Source organism: Myxocyprinus asiaticus, chromosome 4, assembly GCF_019703515.2.
Source record: "Myxocyprinus asiaticus isolate MX2 ecotype Aquarium Trade chromosome 4, UBuf_Myxa_2, whole genome shotgun sequence".
Lineage (NCBI taxonomy): Eukaryota > Metazoa > Chordata > Actinopteri > Cypriniformes > Catostomidae > Myxocyprinus > Myxocyprinus asiaticus.
Window position 1 is genome coordinate 1,823,039 of NC_059347.1, and position 19,256 is coordinate 1,842,294.

At 39.3% G+C, this 19,256-nt stretch overlaps 2 protein-coding genes across 6 annotated transcripts in view; one reads left to right on the top strand and one right to left on the bottom strand.

Annotated features, from left to right (window-relative positions):
• Positions 1–19,256, bottom strand: part of nup214 (nucleoporin 214) — a 319,628-nt gene that overhangs the window by 291,650 nt on the left and 8,722 nt on the right. For all 5 annotated transcript variants that reach the window (XR_007896211.1, XR_007896210.1, XM_051688949.1 and 2 more), the window contains exons 9-13: positions 19,057–19,123; positions 18,846–18,972; positions 17,089–17,247; positions 13,306–13,744; positions 13,080–13,225 (exon numbers count right to left, since the gene is read on the bottom strand). Coding sequence is in view for 3 of the 5 variants with exons in the window: in XM_051688949.1 (XP_051544909.1) it covers positions 13,080–13,225; positions 13,306–13,744; positions 17,089–17,247; positions 18,846–18,972; positions 19,057–19,123 (938 nt within the window). In the remaining 2 variants the exon portion in view is untranslated. The remainder of the gene's footprint in view (positions 1–13,079; positions 13,226–13,305; positions 13,745–17,088; positions 17,248–18,845; positions 18,973–19,056; positions 19,124–19,256) is intronic.
• Positions 1–19,256, top strand: part of fam78ab (family with sequence similarity 78 member Ab) — a 432,829-nt gene that overhangs the window by 91,001 nt on the left and 322,572 nt on the right. The window lies entirely within an intron of this gene.

A 19,256-nucleotide genomic window follows, 5' to 3' on the forward strand; every position in this document is an offset into this window, starting at 1 on the left:
TCACGGATCCACCGGTCTCTCTCTTTCTTCCTCACAGCGTTCACTTTCCCCTGAGCTCTGATTACACGCACCTGCATATCATTAGTGTCTAATCAAGGACTGCATATATACCCCACTTTCACACACACTCTTTGTCTGTTCTTATCGATAGTATCTCTGAGACTCCAGACCTTTCTACTATGTCAAACATACCTGTGTCTTCATTATTGCCTGCAAGTATCATAAGACTGTTGTGAGTTATCTGTTCATCGTGTCTATAACCTGTCTGGATATTACTTACCTGCTGTTTGCCACTCTGCTCAACTGGATTTACTCACAATGTTTACATTACTGTTTCAATCATCTGTTCAATAAACCCTGCATCTGTTCATATCTCTGCCTCCGTGAGTCTCTCCGTCACACCTTTAACTTTTAAACCCTCACGCTTTTATTTTGATATTCTGAACTCTCCAGGAAGTTCTGTATGTGTCTGTTTGTAGGAAAGTTCACAGTAGTTTAATTCGCTTCTTATTCAAATTCTGGTCAAATGCACCTCCGGTGCCGTTCTAAATGCATATAAAAGAACCAAACTATTGAGCATCTACATCTGAGGTGTTGTTCGTGAGTAGCGCTCAAATATTGCGCACCACGTGAAGGCTAAATATAGCCGCGAGTGTGTGTGTGTAAACAGAGCAGCGCCATTCAATAACGCGCTGGAGCTGCGTGTGCATTTTATATATTTACTTATAAAACACAGCCTTTTGTGATTCACAGAGCTATTGCACATCTTCAAGTGGGTTTGAATAAAATGTATGAGTCATATGAACTACTTTAATTGTGTTGTAATGGTTCTTTTATGTCATTTTTTGAGCTTGACAGTAACGAACATGACTAAAACACAGTATCGGATTTGGATCGGGCTTGTCGGACCGATACCGATCCGTTTAAAAACATCAGTATCGGAGCCGATACCGATCCAGGTATCGGATCGGTGCATCCCTAGAAGTCATTAAAACTAATTTTTTAACCACTCCAGACCTACTTTGTGCATGACACGAGTAATTTTTCAAACAATTGTTTACAGACAGATTGTTTCACATTTAATTGACTATATCACAATTCCAGTGGGTCAGAAGTTTATGTACACTAAGTTAACAGTGAGCAGCTTGGAAAATTCCAGAAAATTATGTCATGCCTATAGCCAATTAACTTCTGTTAGGAGGTGTACTGAATTAGAGGTGTACCTGTGGATGTATTTTAAGGCCTACCTTCAAACTCATTGCCTCTTTGCTTGACATCATGGTAAAATCAAAAGAAATCAGCCAAGACCTCAGAAAAAAAATTGTGGACCTCCACAAGTCTGGTTCATCCTTGGGAGCAATTTCCAAATGCCTGAAAGTACCAAGTTAATCTGTACAAACAATAGTACGCAAGTATAAACACCATGGGACCATGCAGCCATCATACCGCTCAGGAAGGAGACACACTCTGTCTCCTAGAGATGAACGTAGTTTGGTGCGAAAAGTGCAAATCAATCCCAGAACAACAGCAAAGGACTTTGTGAAGATGCTGGAGGAAACAGGTAGACAAGTATCTATATCCACAGTAAAATGAGTCCTATATCGACATTAGTGCCCGACCGATATATCGGCCGATATTAGCCTTTCACCGATATATCGGTATCGCCGTAAATGTTTACCGATATGCGCAGATATGAAAACTTTTATCAGAACATATAATGCAGAAAACAATGCTTTAGAATTAGTGTCATTACGTAGTTTGTCCAGCAGAGTGCACTCCGACTCCACAGTTTACAGAGCTGACTCTGAGCTGACGGTGGCTCTGCAGACAGGGCGGAGTTCAGCGGTAAGTTGCTAACTAGTTTGTGAAATATATACTAGAAAGTTAATAAACAATGACCCCATTTTCCCTTTTCAATTTAACTCATATAATGTTAACCCTGTCCTTGACAACCATGTCACTCATGTTTATCACACCTGTTTGCTATGTTAGCCAACTATAGTTTGTCAGTGCAGTCAGTAACGTAGCAGATTGAAAGGTAAACATCAGAGCATCTTTTTGCAGCTCAGCAGACAACAGTGCGGAGGTGGATTGTGTCTGTTGAGTGTTGATTTCACCCTACGCTGTTACCTAGTTGGTGAGACACAATGCTAGAAAGTAAATAAAGTCCATCTTTTACTCTCCGTGACAACAAGCTTATAGCTAACTAGCTAACCACGTAGCTACTCTTCAGCTGAGTGGAAGCTAAGGTGTAAACATGTATTCACCAAACTGTTTTGTTCAGGATTCACAGTTTGGTCCCCTTCAACCAAACAATTCCAGACATTGCATTTATAAAATGTAATATTTAAATGTCTGGTTTTCCACCGTTGAAAGTTTCCCCTGAACTTGTATAGCAGAATACGGTGTAACACTGCTGCCGCCGTTTATCTCGTCTCGGCAGGTGTAAATGCTTCTTGTTTTACAACCTGCCAATAATTGACTGCCAGTATTAATATAGTCAGCATTTGACTGATACTAAACAGTACTGATGTTTATTTAGCTATTTATTTTATTTGAATTTATTCTTTATTTAAATGGTCAGCAACTGACCGATGCTAAACAATACTGATGTTTATTTAGCTATTTTATTTTTATTTATTATTTAAATGGTCAGCAACTGACTGATTCTAAACATACAGTACTAATGTTTTTTTAAGATATTTATTGTATTTTTATTTATTCTTTATTTTCTCAGTGTTCCATTTCAAGAATTTGTTGACAATGTATAATAATGTCAAATGTTCTTTGATAAAAATATTTAAGAAAGCAGCCTTCCGAGTACCTTTGCATAGTCATATCGGCGCAAAATCGGTGAACAATCCACATAGAACAGGTCCGTTTTCATTCCAGCTCAAAAATTAAATATATCAGCCACCATATCTGTAATCGGTGAATTTACCCTCTCTAAAATCGGTATCGGTCGGGCTCTAATCGACATAACCTGAAAGGCTGCTCAGCAAGGAAGAAGCCACTGCTCCAAAACAGCCATAAAAAAGCCAGACTACAGTTTGCAAGTGCACATGGGGACAAAGATCTTACTTTTTGGAGAAATGTCCTCTGGTCTGATGAAACAAAAATTGAACTGTTTTGCCATAATGACCATCGTTATGTTTGGAGGAAAAAGGAAGAGGCTTGCAAGCCGAAGAACACCATCCCAACCGTGAAGCATGGGGGTGGCAGCATCATGTTGTGGGGTTGCTTTGCTGCAGGAGGGACTGGTGCACTTCACAAAATAGATGGCATCATGAGGAAGGAAAATTATGTGGATATATTGAAGCAACATCTCAAGACATCAGCCAGGAAGTTAAAGCTCAGTCACAAATGGGTCTTCCAACTGGACAATGACCCTAAGCATACCTCCAAAGTTGTGGCAAAATGGCTTAAGGACAACATAGTCAAGGTATTGGAGTGGCCATCACAAAGCCCTGACCTAAATCCGATAGAATATTTGTGGGCAGAACTGAAAAAGCATGTGCAAGCAAGGAGGCCTACAAACCTGACTCAGTTACACCAGTTCTGTCAGGAGGAATGGGCCAAAATTCCAGCAACTTATTGTGAGAAACTTGTGGAAGGATACCCAAAATGTTTGACCCAAGTTAAACAATTTAAAGGCAATGCTACCAAATACTAACAAAGTGTATGTAAACTTCTGACCCACTGGGAATGTGATGAAAGAAATAAAATCTGAAATAAATCATTCTCTCTACTATTATTCTGACATTTCACATTCTTAAAATAAAGTAGTGATCCTAACTGACCCAAGACAGGGAATGTTTTCTACGATTTAATGTCAGGAATTGTGAAAAACTGAGTTTAAATGAGTTTATTTGACTAAGGTGCTTGTAAACTTCTGACTTAAACTGTGTGTGTGTGTGTATATATATATATATATATATATATATATATATACACACACACACACACACACACACCATACAAAGTGCTAATAAAAGTGCTTATGAAAACACAACAAAAGGACAAAAGCATAACTTCCAATTCTAATAGTTTTTCTTTCATCTGTCCATCATCCATGTTGTCAACATTGTTGTGAGTCGTGAAAAATAAACTGAGTTTATCTGTGAGTGTCACTCACTGGTCCAGGTTCAGATGAAAAGTGCAAATTTGCGTGAGGACCACAAGCAGCAGTGTTTCCCCTATATGCATTCAGGAGCAGCGCTACTGAATTATGAGTGCCACTATTATCTATTGACATTTCACATGGTTCATTAATATCCATGACAACGTAACACTTGCCAGCACCAGTCAGTTGCGCGCTTATACTGCGTGCAGTCAAATGGGACACCTGTATGAAGCAAAAGGAACCATACCATATCCACTCACGTATTCACAGAGACGTCATCATATAGCAGCCCATAAAATGCTGTTCATGAGTGTGTACACATACACAACAAAGAAGCAGGAGACCCGACACGATACCTCTTCTAGCGGAAAAGTCTTTTACTTTGATAACTTCTTTGGCAAATGTAGTAGAAATATAGGGCTCCAGACTGCGACTAAATGATCGCATCTTGCAATCATTTTTCCCACCAGTGAGACTTACGATTTTTTAGAGGTCACCAGTGCAACTACAGAGTTTGCCAACTCTTGTTGATTACATGCGACTTGTCTGTTTCCGTTTCATATGAGGAAAAACAGAAAGTAACAGCACTAGTCACTACACGGATCAATTATCAGCCAGCTCAATGAACAGAGCAGCGCCAGCGCAGAGCAGTCTCACCCACGCCGGCAAATCATTATAAACAGTGCTGTGAGAAATGTGGTGTGCGATATGAAACTCATTTTAATTTGGCTGTGGGAAAACCCTACGAAAACCCTTAGTGTCTCTTGCCTTGGTGATTTAACGAGCTTAAAACCATGTTTGACGGCACACCCTTATAAACAACACTGACCAGAACATAAATTATAAGGCTGTACAATCCACACATCACCACCATAAAAAAACTGTACCTTGGATTTACTATATTAACACTTACTGTGAAAACAATGGTATTTTGACAGATGTGCAATGTGTTATATTCATAATAAATATTTGTATAGTCTTATTAAATAATTAATTTGTTACAATTATGTCAGTTTCAAAAAGTTTCTATTTTGTTTTAAATGTATAGTTTCTGTCATTTCATAACAAAAATGCCATAGTTTGTTTTGTTGAAGTTACTTACTATCGTAGTGAGGAGCCATGCTTGGTTTTACCAGTGACTACCTGTGATCTAGTTATGTTGGCTTGACAAAGATATATTATTTAAGCTTATTCCTCTTCTTCTGAGCCAAAATTTAAACTGTATCTCCTCCTAGAGATTTCAAGCTACAAACACCAAACACGCCAGAGACTTTCAGACTGGTCTGACTCGGGTTGCTATCTCTTTTCTAACTGATCGGACTTCCGGTATTCCTGTATCAGACTTCCGAACAGGACTGATTTTAAATGGACTCCCATTCAAGGTGTGAAAACTTTTCCCTGTAATAACTCCTTTAGAGGATTCAATCTACTTATTATCACTCCACCACTCATACTTTCTATCACTGCATCACTCTCTTTTCTATCTTTTCTATCTTTTTCACTCCACTCTTTTTATTCTTTCACTCAATCACTTTAACACCCTAGCAACTGCATACAACCTAGCAACCATTTAGTGCACCCTAGCAACCAAAACCCATTGACTGCCATTCAAAATGGCTTAGATGGATATCTCCTGATCAGAATGTCCTACAGACATGAGAGTTGGCTTGTTTGAATTGGGTAAGCAATCAGTCTTCAAGTATCATCATGGAAACTACTTAGTCATGCCCTAGCAACCATTTAGAGCACCCTAGCAACCAAACCCCACTGACTTCCATTTAAAATCGCTTATATGGGTATCTCAGTATCAGAATGTCGTAGACTTCATTGTTGGCTTGTATGACTCAGAACAGCAAGCAGCCTTCTTGGTATCACTCTGGTAACTGCTTAGCAACCAGATGGGGTTACCCTAGCAACCAAGTAACAAATCATATACAGTGCATCCGGAAAGTATTCACAGCGCTTCACTTTTTCCACATTTTGTTATGTTACAGCCTTATTCCAAAATGGATTAAATTCATTATTTTCCTCAAAATTCTACAAACAATACCCCATAATGACAATGTGAAAGAAGTTTGTTTGAAATCTTTGCAAATTTATTAAAAATAAAAAACGAAAAAAAAAAAAAAAAAAAAAAAATCACATGTACATAAGTATTCACAGCCTTTGCCATGACATACAAAATTGAGCTCAGGTGCATCCTGTTTGAACTGATCATCCTTGAGATGTTTCTACAACTTGATTGGAGTCCACCTGTGGTAAATTCAGTTGATTGGACATGATTTGGAAAGGCACACACCTGTCTATATAAGGTCCCACAGTTAACATTGCATGTCAGAGCACAAACCAAGCCATGAAGTCCAAGGAATTGTCTGTAGACCTCCGAGACAGGATTGTATCGAGGCACAGATCTGGGGAAGGGTACAGAAAAATGTCTGCAGCATTGAAGGTCCCAATGAGCACAGTGGCCTCCATTATCCGTAAATGGAAGGAGTTTGGAACCACCAGGACTCTTCCTAGAGCTGGCCGCCTGGCCAAACTGAGCGATCGGGGAGAAGGGCCTTAGTCAGGGAGGTGACCAAGAACCCGATGGTCACTCTGACAGAGCTCCAGCATTTCTCTGTGGAGAGAGGAGAACCTTCCAGAAGAACAACCATCTCTGCAGCACTCCACCAATCAGGCCTGTGTGGTAGAGTGGCCAGAAGGAAGCCACTCCTCAGTAAAAGGCACATGACAGCCCACCTGGAGTTTGCCAAAAGGCACCTGAAGGACTCTCAGACCATGAGAAACAAAGATTGAACTCTTTGGCCTGAATGGCAAGCATCATGTCTGGAGGAAACCAGGCACCGCGCATCACCTGGCCAATACCATCCCTACAGTGAAGCATGGTGGTGGCAGCATCATGCTGTGGGGATGTTTTTCAGCGGCAGGAACTGGGAGACTAGTCAGGATCGTGGGAAAGATGAATGCAGCAATGTACAGAGACATCCTTGATGAAAACCTGCTCCAGAGCGCTCTGGACCTCAGACTGGGGTGAAGGTTCATCTTCCAACAGGACAATGACCCCAAGCACACAGCCAAGATAACAAAGGAGTGGCTCCGGGACAACTCTGTGAATGTCCTTGAGTGGCCCAGCCAGAGCCCAGACTTGAACCTGATTGAACATCTCTGGAGAGATCTGAAAATGGCTGTGCACCGACGCTCCCCATTCAACCTGATGGAGCTTGAGAGGTCCTGCAAAGAAGAATGGGAGAAACTGCCCCAAATTAGGTGTGCCAAGCTTGTAGCATCATACTCAAAAAGACTTGAGGCTGTAATTGGTGCCAAAGGTGCTTCAACAAAGTATTGAGCAAAGGCTCAATGGGGAGCAGACAACAGAGTTGTCCCGTAGCCACTCCTTTGTTATCTTGGCTGTGTGCTTAGGGTTGTTGCTTAAAGGATGATCAGTGGAAACAGGATGCACCTGAGCTCAATTTTGAGTGTCATGGCAAAGGCTGTGAATACTTATGTACATGTGATTTTTTTCGTTTTTTATTTTTAATAAATTTGCAAAGATATCAAACAAACTTCTTTCACGTTGTCATTATGGGGTATTGTTTGTAGAATTTTGAGGAAAATAATGAATTTAATCCATTTTGGAATAAGGATGTAACATAACAAAATGTGGAAAAAGTGAAGCGCTGTGAATACTTTCCGGATGCACTGTTTCTCTGCACCAGAACATCGTAGAGACTTCCGGGTTGACTTATTTCACTCAGGATGGCAAGGAGCCATGTTAAGTATCACCTTGGTAACTGCCTAGCAACTAGATGGGGATACCCTAGCAACCAAGTAACAAATCGCATATCTCTGCACCAGAACATTGTAGAGACTTCCAGGTTGACTTATTTCACTCAGGATGGCAAGGAGCCTTGAATAGTATCACCCTGGTAACTGCTTAGCAACAGATGAGGTTAACCTAGCAACCAAGTAACAAATCACATATCTCTGCACCAGAACATCGAAGAGACTTCAGGGTTGACTTATTTTACTCAGGATGGCAAGGAGCCATGTTAAGTATGTTAAGTAGGCTTTCTCAAGCCAACATCAAAGTTTGTCTTGACAAACTTTTTTTTATCTAGTTACAAATATCACTATAAAACTATGGACACTAACGGGGGAACTATGGCAACTTTTCATAATTATTATGGACCATGCAATCAGCTTTTCTTCGGTGTTAAATCTGTTCTAGAATCTGCTCTTTCATTGTAGGAAAGTAACTGGCTTTGTTTGTCTTCAGAAATTCAAAGAGATGACTGTACTTAATCAGTAGGATCGCAGGCAGAATATTTCAATATACTTGTAAATTAGGTAGGCCTATATATAAATATTATTATTATTTGTTTGTTTTTTTTTTTACAGATGCTACTGTTGCATCAAGTCAAAACCAATGCAATACTGTCTAAGGTGCATTTCAGCGACAAAAATAAAATATATAATAATGTCACAATTTTGATTAGTTTATATAATTAATTATTATTTTATTTTTTAAAATTAAGGACAAAAAAATATTTATTTTTCCACTATTGCTACCAAATCAGGTGCTGGTGCCACCATTTGTAGAACTTGGTGGCACCAGTTCCACTGCTCGCATATGAAAGTCTGGAGCCCTGTGATGACGTATGTTCTGTTAGATAGGTTTATATTTTCCATTGGTGCTTATGTTTTATAAAAATAGTGAAAGTTATTTTCTGAGCACTTCAAGTGTCAAAAGCTCCCAATAAATAATAAACACACATGACAAGGCGATCATGAATAACCCATCTATAATGATTCTAAGGTCATTTTAAGCTATTACTCCACCGGCGTGCATTAATACAGGTCCGGCATTTCAGGCTCATGGACGCATGCACAGCAGCACCGCTGCTGAAATAAATCCTACGGGAAACACTGGGATGCAAAAGTGGGTTGACTTGGACTCATGTTCGTCACTGCCGATTTAGAGTGTTGCTGGGCTCGAACAGTAGGTGGGGATATTTTACCGTGATATTTGATGGTGGCTCAAGCTAAACAACCTCACAGTCTCTGGATCCGCACGGAAAAAACACTCTTTGCGCTGATATTTAAGAGAGCGATCGCTTCATTACTTTTGAGAATGTAGACTTTAATAGGCAACTAGGAAACGCAAATACTAACCGAATATGCGTTTGCATTTTAAATTTCACCAAAGTGTGCTTCTATAAACTCCGAGTGTTTCTGTGCTGCTGCGCTCGTTCATGTGGACACACACACATACTGTACTGATGCACGTCTCAGTTATAAGCACAATCTTGTCCCCATCAATATATATTTAAACATTAGCTGAAGTTTAAATCTTTTCACATAAAACTCTGCCTTTTCTTAATGTTAATATCTCTGATTTTAAAGTAACATATTTGGTTCAGATTTTCAGCTTTTTTTCCTCTTTCGGACAAAAAACCGAAAATAGCATTTTCGGCTGAAGATTTTCGCCGGCAGAAATTTCGGTGCATCCCTAAAATACATATACATAAACACACACACACGTATGTGTGTATTATATATATATATATATATATATATATATATATATATATATATATATTATATTATATTATATTATATATATATATATATATATATATATATATATATATATATATATATAGATATATATATATATCTCGCAGCCAAAAGTTTGGAATAAGGTACAGATTTTGCTCTTTTGGAACGAAACTGGTACTTTTTTTTTCACCAAAGTGTCATTCAACTGATCACAATGTATAGTCAGGACATTAATAACGTGAAAAATTACTATTTCCCAAACTAGAGACTCTGATGTACTTATCCTCTTGTTTAGTTTCCACATCTCTTTCTGTCCTTGTTAGAGCCAGTTGTCCTTTGTCTTTGAAGGCTGTTGTGTACACCTTTGCTTGAAATTGCCAAAAAACTGAAGATTTCATACATTGTATAGCCTTCATTCCTCAAAACAATGATTGACTGACGAGTTTTTAGAGAAAGATGTTTCTTTTTTGCCATTTTTGACCTAATATTGACCTTAAGACATGCCAGTCCATTGCATACTGTGGCAACTCAAAAACAAACACAAAGACAATGTTAAGCTTCATTTAATGAACCAAATAGCTTTCAACTGTGTTTGATATTTTGGCAAGTGATTTTCTAGTACCGAATTAGCAATTTATCATGATTACTCAAGGATAAGGTGTTGGCTGCTGGAAATGGGGCCTGTCTAGATTTGATCAAAAATGACTTTATTTCAAATAGTGATGGTGCTGTTCTTTACATCAGTAAATGTCCTGACTATACTTTGTGATCAGTTGAATGCCACTTTGGTGAATTAAAATCTGTACATTATTACAAACTTTTGGCAGCCAGTGTGTGTATATATATATTTTAGGGCTGTCGATTTAATGTTAATTTTATACAAAAACAACACGTTAAAAAAATTAAAGCAATTACTCGCAATTTCCACGGACCATAATAAGGAATATTCCTTAGAAATGCAAGCTTGTAGTACCACATGTTTCCTCCAGTGGGCAGTAAGCGAAACTTCAGAAATGCAGTTTATACAGTGAACAAAAACAACCCTTCAGCAGACAGCACAACACGAACATGCGTAATGTTCTTGCGTTTAAAACACTTGGAGCACAAATCCAAACTAAGGGATCTCAAGATGTGTTCTTCTAAGTATTAAACTATATTGAACTTGACACAGCGACCTAAAAATGGTATGTTTATGACGCAACGCACCCGAGACGCTACACAAGCATCTGTCTGATGCAGGTGTACATTGACGGGTCCTTAAACAAGCCCTCATTATAAATCTTGAACTGACTGACAAATTCACTTGCAAAATGGATTGCTGTATGCCAATGTATGCGAATAAACAATACATTGTATTCTAAAGCTGCTTTTTGTAGTCTTATCAATGCTTAACTCCTCCGCCACAAGAATGTAATGCATTTTAATTATCTGAATATTTTTTATTTTATATATATGTAATTTAAATATTTAAAGATAACCATGTATAATTTCATCATTATATATTGAATTATTGTTATTTGAGGGGCTTTCCCAGCAAATATTTGTATATGCGATTAATTAATTGGGACACCATGTAATTAATTCGATTAAAAATTGTAATCAATTGATAGCCCTTATATATATATATATATATATATATATATATATATATACACATACATACACACACACACACACACACACACACACACACACAGTACTGTGCAAATGTTTTAGGCACTTGTGAAAAATTTTACATAGTGAGGATGTCTTCAAAAATAATGACATAAATAGTTTTCATTTGTCACTTAATATCATACAAAGTCCAGTAAACATAAAAAAGCTAAATCAATATTCGGTTTGACCACCTTTGCCTTTAAAACAGCACCAATTCTCCTAGGTACACCTGGACACAGTTTTTCTTGGTTGTTGGCAGATAGGATGTTCCAAGCTTCTTGGAGAATTCTTCACAGTTCTTCTATCTATTTAGGCTGTCTCAATTGCTTCTGTCTTTATATGTAATCTCAGACTGACACAATGTTCAGTGGGGGGCTCTGTGGGGGTCATGACATCTGTTGCAGGGCTCCCTGTTCTTCTATTCTAATGTTTTCTATTTGCAAAAGTAATGTTTGGGAGTCTAACATTTATATTTCCTATTGACACACTAAAGCTGAAGATATAAATAACCATCTTAAGACAAATGCTTTTGTGAAACATCTTATGTGCCTAAGACTTTATATATATATATATATATATATATATATATATATATATATATATATATATATATATATATATATACACATATATATATATATATAAAAATAAGAGAGAGAGAGAGAGAGAGACTTTAAAAAGCTTACTTTGGTAGATAGCCTACTTAACTATTGCACATTGGTAATGGAGTCAAGCCACCATAATTTCATCATGGCTGGTCCCCCCCATGAGAGTTAACCAGCCACAATATGGTGAAGCAAAACAAGCCATCTCTTCAATGTTAATGTGAGCTTTTGTGATAACTAGGCATGTTCCGGTATCAAATTATCATATTGTGACACTTACTGAAGCTTTTATTGCGGTATACTGTATTGTTGCAGTACTGCATTACATTACCAAACAGGTTTAAAGATAAACTTTTTTGTTGTTAATGACAAGTGCTTTTTAAAACCAAAAGAACCTTGAACATTTCAAAATCCAAGTCTTTTAATTGTCACACATATACACAGGGGCATAGACAGTGGAAATCTTTTTCTGCAGGTCAGCTCCAGAAAAAAAAAAATCTCTCTATATATAAAAAAAACACAGAAATGAGTTATTATAAAGAAGAGAGTTTTTTATAGAGATAGGCATAAGCGATTCATTTTGGTCCCTGGTTGTGAATCTTGACTTGTGGATTGAATCTACGGTGCGTTCAGCCAAATCAAAGACATTATGTTGATTTTTTTTCATGGTATATTAAAGTGTCCACAATAACACAACCATGCATGATAATTAGCGCGGTATACCTTATTACTGAAAACTGGCACGTGTAGATGTCACTGGCCATGGCATACTGTAGACTGTTTCTTGATTTCTATTATACTCAGCAGTTTCACGTTCAGTGTGGACAGACTCGTTTCTTGTCGCTGCAATCTACAGTATATCGCATCACGTCTGGTTAGGACCAGGGATGGATTACCAACCAGGCCAATGAGGCCAGTGCCCAGGGGCCCTTGGCTGCACGGGGGGGGCCCTGGGGTTTAAGGTTGCGCGATGGCTCAACAACTTTTGGGCCAGTTGTTATGTAAATAAATGGTGGGAGGGGAAGGGGGCCCTTGGAGATAATTGGCCCTGGGGCCTTTGCAAGTCATAATCCGTCCCTGGTTAGGACATAACTTTGTAAATGTGAGTATCAGTCAGGATGTGAGGTGTGTACCTGCAGGAGCAGCTGGTTTGCTGATGTTGATTAGTGCTGCTGTCTGACTGCTGGGCTCTGATGATGATGATGGTTTGGGTGTGGAAGTCAGAGAAAACGGCTGGGCAGCAGATGAGACCGATGCTGGAGTCTCCACTGAGAAAAACCTGCAAACACACAGAGTGTGAGTAAATGATTTTTGGGTAAACGATCACTTTAATGAGCACTGGATGGTTTGTGCGCTCACCTGTCGGTGAGGTTCATTCTGACGGGGAGTGTGGCAGGCTCTGCGAGGGTTTTGGAGCTGCTGATTACGGGAGACCCCATAGCCAGGCACTGCGGAGTGGAAACGGGAGCACCGCTCGCCTCCTTTAGCAAGGAGGAACTGAAGGAGAAGGCCGAAGCTCCCGGAGTGTCTGAGGAGGGTTTGGGTGCGCTGAAGGAGAAACTACCCGCTGTGGAGTTCAGGGAGAAGACCGAAGGAGCCGAGGAGCCCAGAGGAGAAAGAGAGGAGAGAGCTGCGGGCAGAGCTGCTGCTGCAGAGGGCAGGATCACAGAGGAGGTGGAGGCTGGTGGCGGGGCCGTGAAGGAAAAGGTGGATTGGGGTGGCGCTGTGTTAGAGGATGCTGGGAAAGATGAGAAGACTGGTGTGGCTACAGACAGAGCAGGAGCTGAGAAGGTCGACTCTGAAATACAGGAAACATTTGATCAGTGCAAGAGAGCGCAAGCGGTAATAATCATCAAATCGCTTCCCTAAAGCCCTTTTCTTTCGATGTAGAGCAGAGTCTGTTTAATGTCAGGGTTCGGCGTTCACTTGGTTGAACTGCACGAGTCTCTTTGAAAACAGGGCAACTGGTATGAAAGCAATTTGGACCAATCTGCAGATCTAAACACCTACTGACTGTCACAATCATAATTATCAAGATGAGTGGAAAAGGTTCAGGCTTATTTGACTCTGCATGCATTGTTAATCTGGCTCGATGCAAGTTATACATGCAGTGACACAAACATAGTTTCTATAAGAGTTGGGTATTGACACAGACTTCCTGATTCGATTCAGACTCAAAAGCTCTTGATTCAATTGATGTATTTTAGAATGATTGGGGTATATTTCAGTTATAGTCTTAAAGTTTACATATGAAAGCAATTTGGCAATTCTCTATACCAATTTTGATACCAAAAAAACACAAGACTAATTTGAGTAAACTTTGTTTCAAGTTCTTAAGTGATTATTCAAGACAAGTAAACACGCAGTAATAAAGAACAGATCATCACCGATCCTCCACCAAATTTCACAGTGGTTGCGAGACACTGTGGCTTCAAGGCCTCTCCAGGTCTCCGTCTAACCATTAGACGCCCAGGTGGAGGATCGGTGGTGATCTGGGGGTGCTTCAACAAAGTTGGAATCAGGCAGATTCATCTTTGTGAAGGACGCATGAATCAAGCCACATACAAGATTATCCTGGAAGAAAACTTGCTTCCTTCTGCTCTGACAATATTCCCCAACTCTGAGAATTGGTTTTTCCAGCAGGACAATGCTCCATGCCACACAGCCAGGTCAATCAAGGTGTGGATGGAGGACCACCGGATTAAGACCCTGTCATGGTCAGCCCAATCTCCAGACCTGAACCCCATTGAAAACCTCTGGAATGTGATCAAGAGGAAGATGGATGGCCACAAGCCATCAAACAAAGCCGAGCTGCTTGAATTTTTGCACCAGGAGTGGCATAAAGTCACCCAACATCAATGTGAAAGACTGGTAGAGAGCACGCCAAGATGCATGAAAGCTGTGATTTAAAATCAGGGTTATTCCACCAAAAATTGATTTCTGAACTCTTCCAAAGTTAAAACATTAGTATTGTGTTGTTTAAAAATCAATATGAACTTTGTTTTCTTTGCATTATTCAAGGTCTGAAAACACTGCATCTTTTTTGTTATTTTGACCAGTTGTCATTTTCTGCAAAGAAATGCTCTAAATTGCAATATTTTTATTTGGAATTTGGGAGAAGTGTTGTCAGTACTTTATAGAATAAAACAAAAACATTCCTTTTTGTTGTGCTCAAAAGTTTGCATACCCTTGGAGAATTGGTAATATATGTACCATTTTTAAAGAAAACATGAGTGAGCAGGCAAAACACATTTCTTTTATTTCTTATGGGATTCATATTCAACTGTAGGTTATAACAGAATGGCACAATCATAAAACAAAACATGGCAACAATGAAAAAAAATGAAATGACCCCTGTTCAAAAGTCTGCATACCCTTAATTCTTAATACTGTGTATTGCCCCCTTTATCATCAATGACAGCGTGCAGTCTTTTGTAATAGTTGTCTATGAGGCCCCGAATTCTTGCAGGTGGTATAGCTGCCCATTCGTCTTGGCAAAATGCCTCCAGGTCATGCAAAGTCTTTGGACGTCTTGCATGAACCGCACGTTTGAGATCTCCCCAGAGTGGCTCGATGATATTAAGGTCAGGAGACTGTGATGGCCACTCCAGAACCTTCACCTTTTTCTGCTGTAACCACTGGAGGGTCAACTTGGCCTTGTGCTTAGGGTCATTGTCATGCTGGAAAGTCCAAGAGCGTCCCATGTGCAGCTTTCATGCAGAAGAATGCAAATTGTCTGCCAGTATTTTCTGATAACATGCTGCATTCATCTTGCCATCAATTTTCACAAGATTCCCCGTGCCTTTAGAGCTCACACACCCCCAAAACATCAGTGAGCCACCATCATGTTTCACAGTGGGGATGGTATTCTTTTCACTATAGGCCTTGTTGACCCCTCTCCAAACATAGCGCTTATGGTTGTGACCATAAAGCTCTATTTTGGTCTTGTCACTCCAAATTAGTGTGCCAGAAGCTGTGAGGCGTGTCAAGGTGTTGTCATTTGTGGCATTGGCTTCTTTCTGGCAACTCGACCATGCAGTTCATTTTTGTTCAAGTATCGTCATAATTTGCTCCTTGAAACAACCACACCGTCTTTTTCCAGAGCAGCCTGTATTTCTACTGAGGTTACCTGTGGGTTTTTCTTTGTATCCTGAACAATTTTTCTGGCAGTTGTGGCTGAAATCTTTCTTGGTCTACCTGACCTTGGCTTGGTATCAAGAGATCCCTGAATTTTCCACTTCTTAATAAGTGATTGAACAGTACTGACTGGCATTTTCAAGGCTTTGGATATCTTTTTATATCCTTTTCTATCTTTATAAAGTTCCATTACCTTGTTACGCAGGTCTCTTGACAGTTCTTTTCTGCTCCCCATGGCTCAGTATCTAGCCTGCTCAGTGCATCCACGTGAGAGCTAACAAACTCATTGACTATTTATATACAGACAATAATTGCAATTTAAAAAGCCACAGGTGTGGGAAATTAACCTTTAATTGCCATTTAAACCTGTGTGTGTCACCTTGTGTGTCTGTAACAAGGCCAAACATTCAACGGTATGTAAACTTTTGATCAGGGCCATTTGGGTGATTTCTGTTATCATTATGATTTAAAAAGGAACCAAACAACTATGTGATAATAAATGGCTTCATATAATCACTATCCTTAAATAAAAGACAGTTTTTTTGCATGATCAGTCATATTTTCAAAATCAATGCCAAAATTTCACAATTTCTGCCAGGATATGCAAACTTTTGAGCACAACTGTATATCTTATAATATATAAATCTAATAGCCTACATGGGGGGCTTTCGAATATTTTCCCCAACAATGGGGGGCCTTGGAGTCAAAAAGGTTGAGAATCACTGCCCTAGGCAACTGCCTATGTCGCCTATGTTTCTAAGAACCTGACGTGTTTTAAACAAAATATTTGAAGATTTCTCATTTTATCACCTCAGACAACCTTATTTGTTAAAAACGCATTAATGACATACTAGACATCTAGAGACATTTATCTAAAGAAAGTACAGGTGTTCTCGGGAATGATATTGCACTGGAATGTGTGATGACACACACATGGAATCAAACTCAAGTGTGAGTAGGTTTGACTCAGAGCAGTGTAGTGATATTATATTGATGATGTCTTACTGGCAGGCGGCGGTCTCTCTCCCTCCACAGAAAGCTCAATGGCACTCACAGTCAGCTGTTTAGCCCCGCGGTTCAGGTTGAGTAAAGAGAACGGACACAGAACGCCATCTGTACACAGCAGCATCAGCGTCGGTGCCGGAGGACAACTCTTCTCATCAGCTGAAGAACAACACAAACACACACAGCAATCATTTCACAACAATCACAAACTAACAGCCAGAAGGGGGCAGAAAACTTGGTAACTAATATACAAATAAACTGGATAATACTGAAATCATACAACAATACACCTTACAATAATATTCATTGAAGACAGTGTCATTACTTGGCTGTTGTTGCTGGAAATACGGAGATAAAGCAAGCGGCCTCTCTTCATTTCTTAAAGGTGAAGACAACATAGCAAATGCAACAGCCTGCATGCATCATTAAACACCTCTATTTGGCAGGCACTTTCATCCGAAGTATAGGCATTCAAGCACATGTTCAAGTTTAAATACCCCTTGCAGATTCTGTAAGAAGTTTAGCATTTAAAAAAAAATAAAGGTCATAAAAAAGGTCTTTTTTATTATTTACTTCAGTACTTCCCCAAGGAAGCGGCATAACAGATATTTAAGTATTCCATTTATTCAACTAGAGTAAATAATAAATGAGAATCCCTAACTGATCCTGTTGAAAACTTTACACTCTCTCAGTTCTTAACATTGTGTGTCGTCTCTGCAAGCATCAATGACTGTTCGTAGCACTTTGTGATAGTTGTGGCCCTCAACAATGCACTAGTGCATGCCCACTTTCTCAGACGTCTTGGTTTCGGAAGTATTTAATTTCTTCCATTGAGATTTCATAAAGAGTTGTGCACCATGAACCAAACCAATCAGCTCCAAAGTGAATCGCAACATTACAATCTTTGATTTGAAGCAAAATAAAATATTAAAATCAGACAAAAAGACAAATGTATAAGACTGTGTACTCTACGTCTTTAATGAGGGAATGAACTACAATCCCATGATGCACTGCAAATGATCTAATTGAATTAAAATCAATGGAAAAATATAAAAAATATTGATTCAAAGTTGTTGACAGTATAGAAACGATATATTTTAAGTTTATACACAAATATATAAATAGTTTGCGAGTGTAGTGAGAGCGACTCAATTGTGTCATTCACAATGCATCATGGGAGTGGGCGGAGCTGCAGAGATTCTCTGATTGGTGGATCTCTCTTCAGGATTATGGGTAGTGTAGTTCTTCAACAGGAATTCTACTTTTAAAAATGTTTTTTTAACAATGAAGTTGAAATAACGTGGACTGATGACTTCAACAGAAGCATAAACCATCGATTAACAACCTCAGAGCTCACGGTAGGTCTGTCTTTAAACATTTAGAAGTTATTGATAACTTCAGAAGTGCTTCACTTCAGTGTCACACTGCAGATGTTCTGTTAAGTCTTGTGCATGGATATCATAGGACCCTATTGACGCATGTATTTCTATAGCACATTTAAAAACAACACAAGTTGACCAAAGTGCAGTACATTGCTTCATCAGGGCAGCACAGAATAAAAAAACTAAAGCAATATTTATGATTATTCTTCTTTAAAAACATCTTGCAGATTCAGCAAGGAGTGTGTAAAGGTATGAGCAGAACACAGAAATATCTCCTCTGTGTGCATTCAATCGCTTCAGCACTTTGTCCATAACTCCAGTCACACAAACATGTAGTGTATCAGTATTCAGCATCTGCAGAAGTGTAGCACTTACACAGCTGAATCTCCTCCTGACTGGTGTAATCTATAGCCACACCCACAGGAAATGTGTCATCACTGTTTTCTGTGACAGGCAGCTCCGCTCTACTGGCGTCTTCTAGCAGCCACAGCTCCCAGTTCACCTGCAAACACACACAGCAATCATCAGACTCTACTGTACTTCAATTGAGAGCCGCTCTGGTTTGCAGTGTGCTACTGATCATTACCTTGTCCTCTTGTTTGGCGATGATGCCGACCTCAATAGCAGCGGCTGAAGCAGCTAACACCAGATCCCTGTACAGAAGAGATTTGTTTAATTTACTGATTCATGGGTAACAAAAGTGAGTGGCCTGAAAAAGTTGTGGGCAAAATGTCTAATGCTAATAATTTCCCAGTCTGTAGTGTGTGCTCACAAGTGTGTAACAGT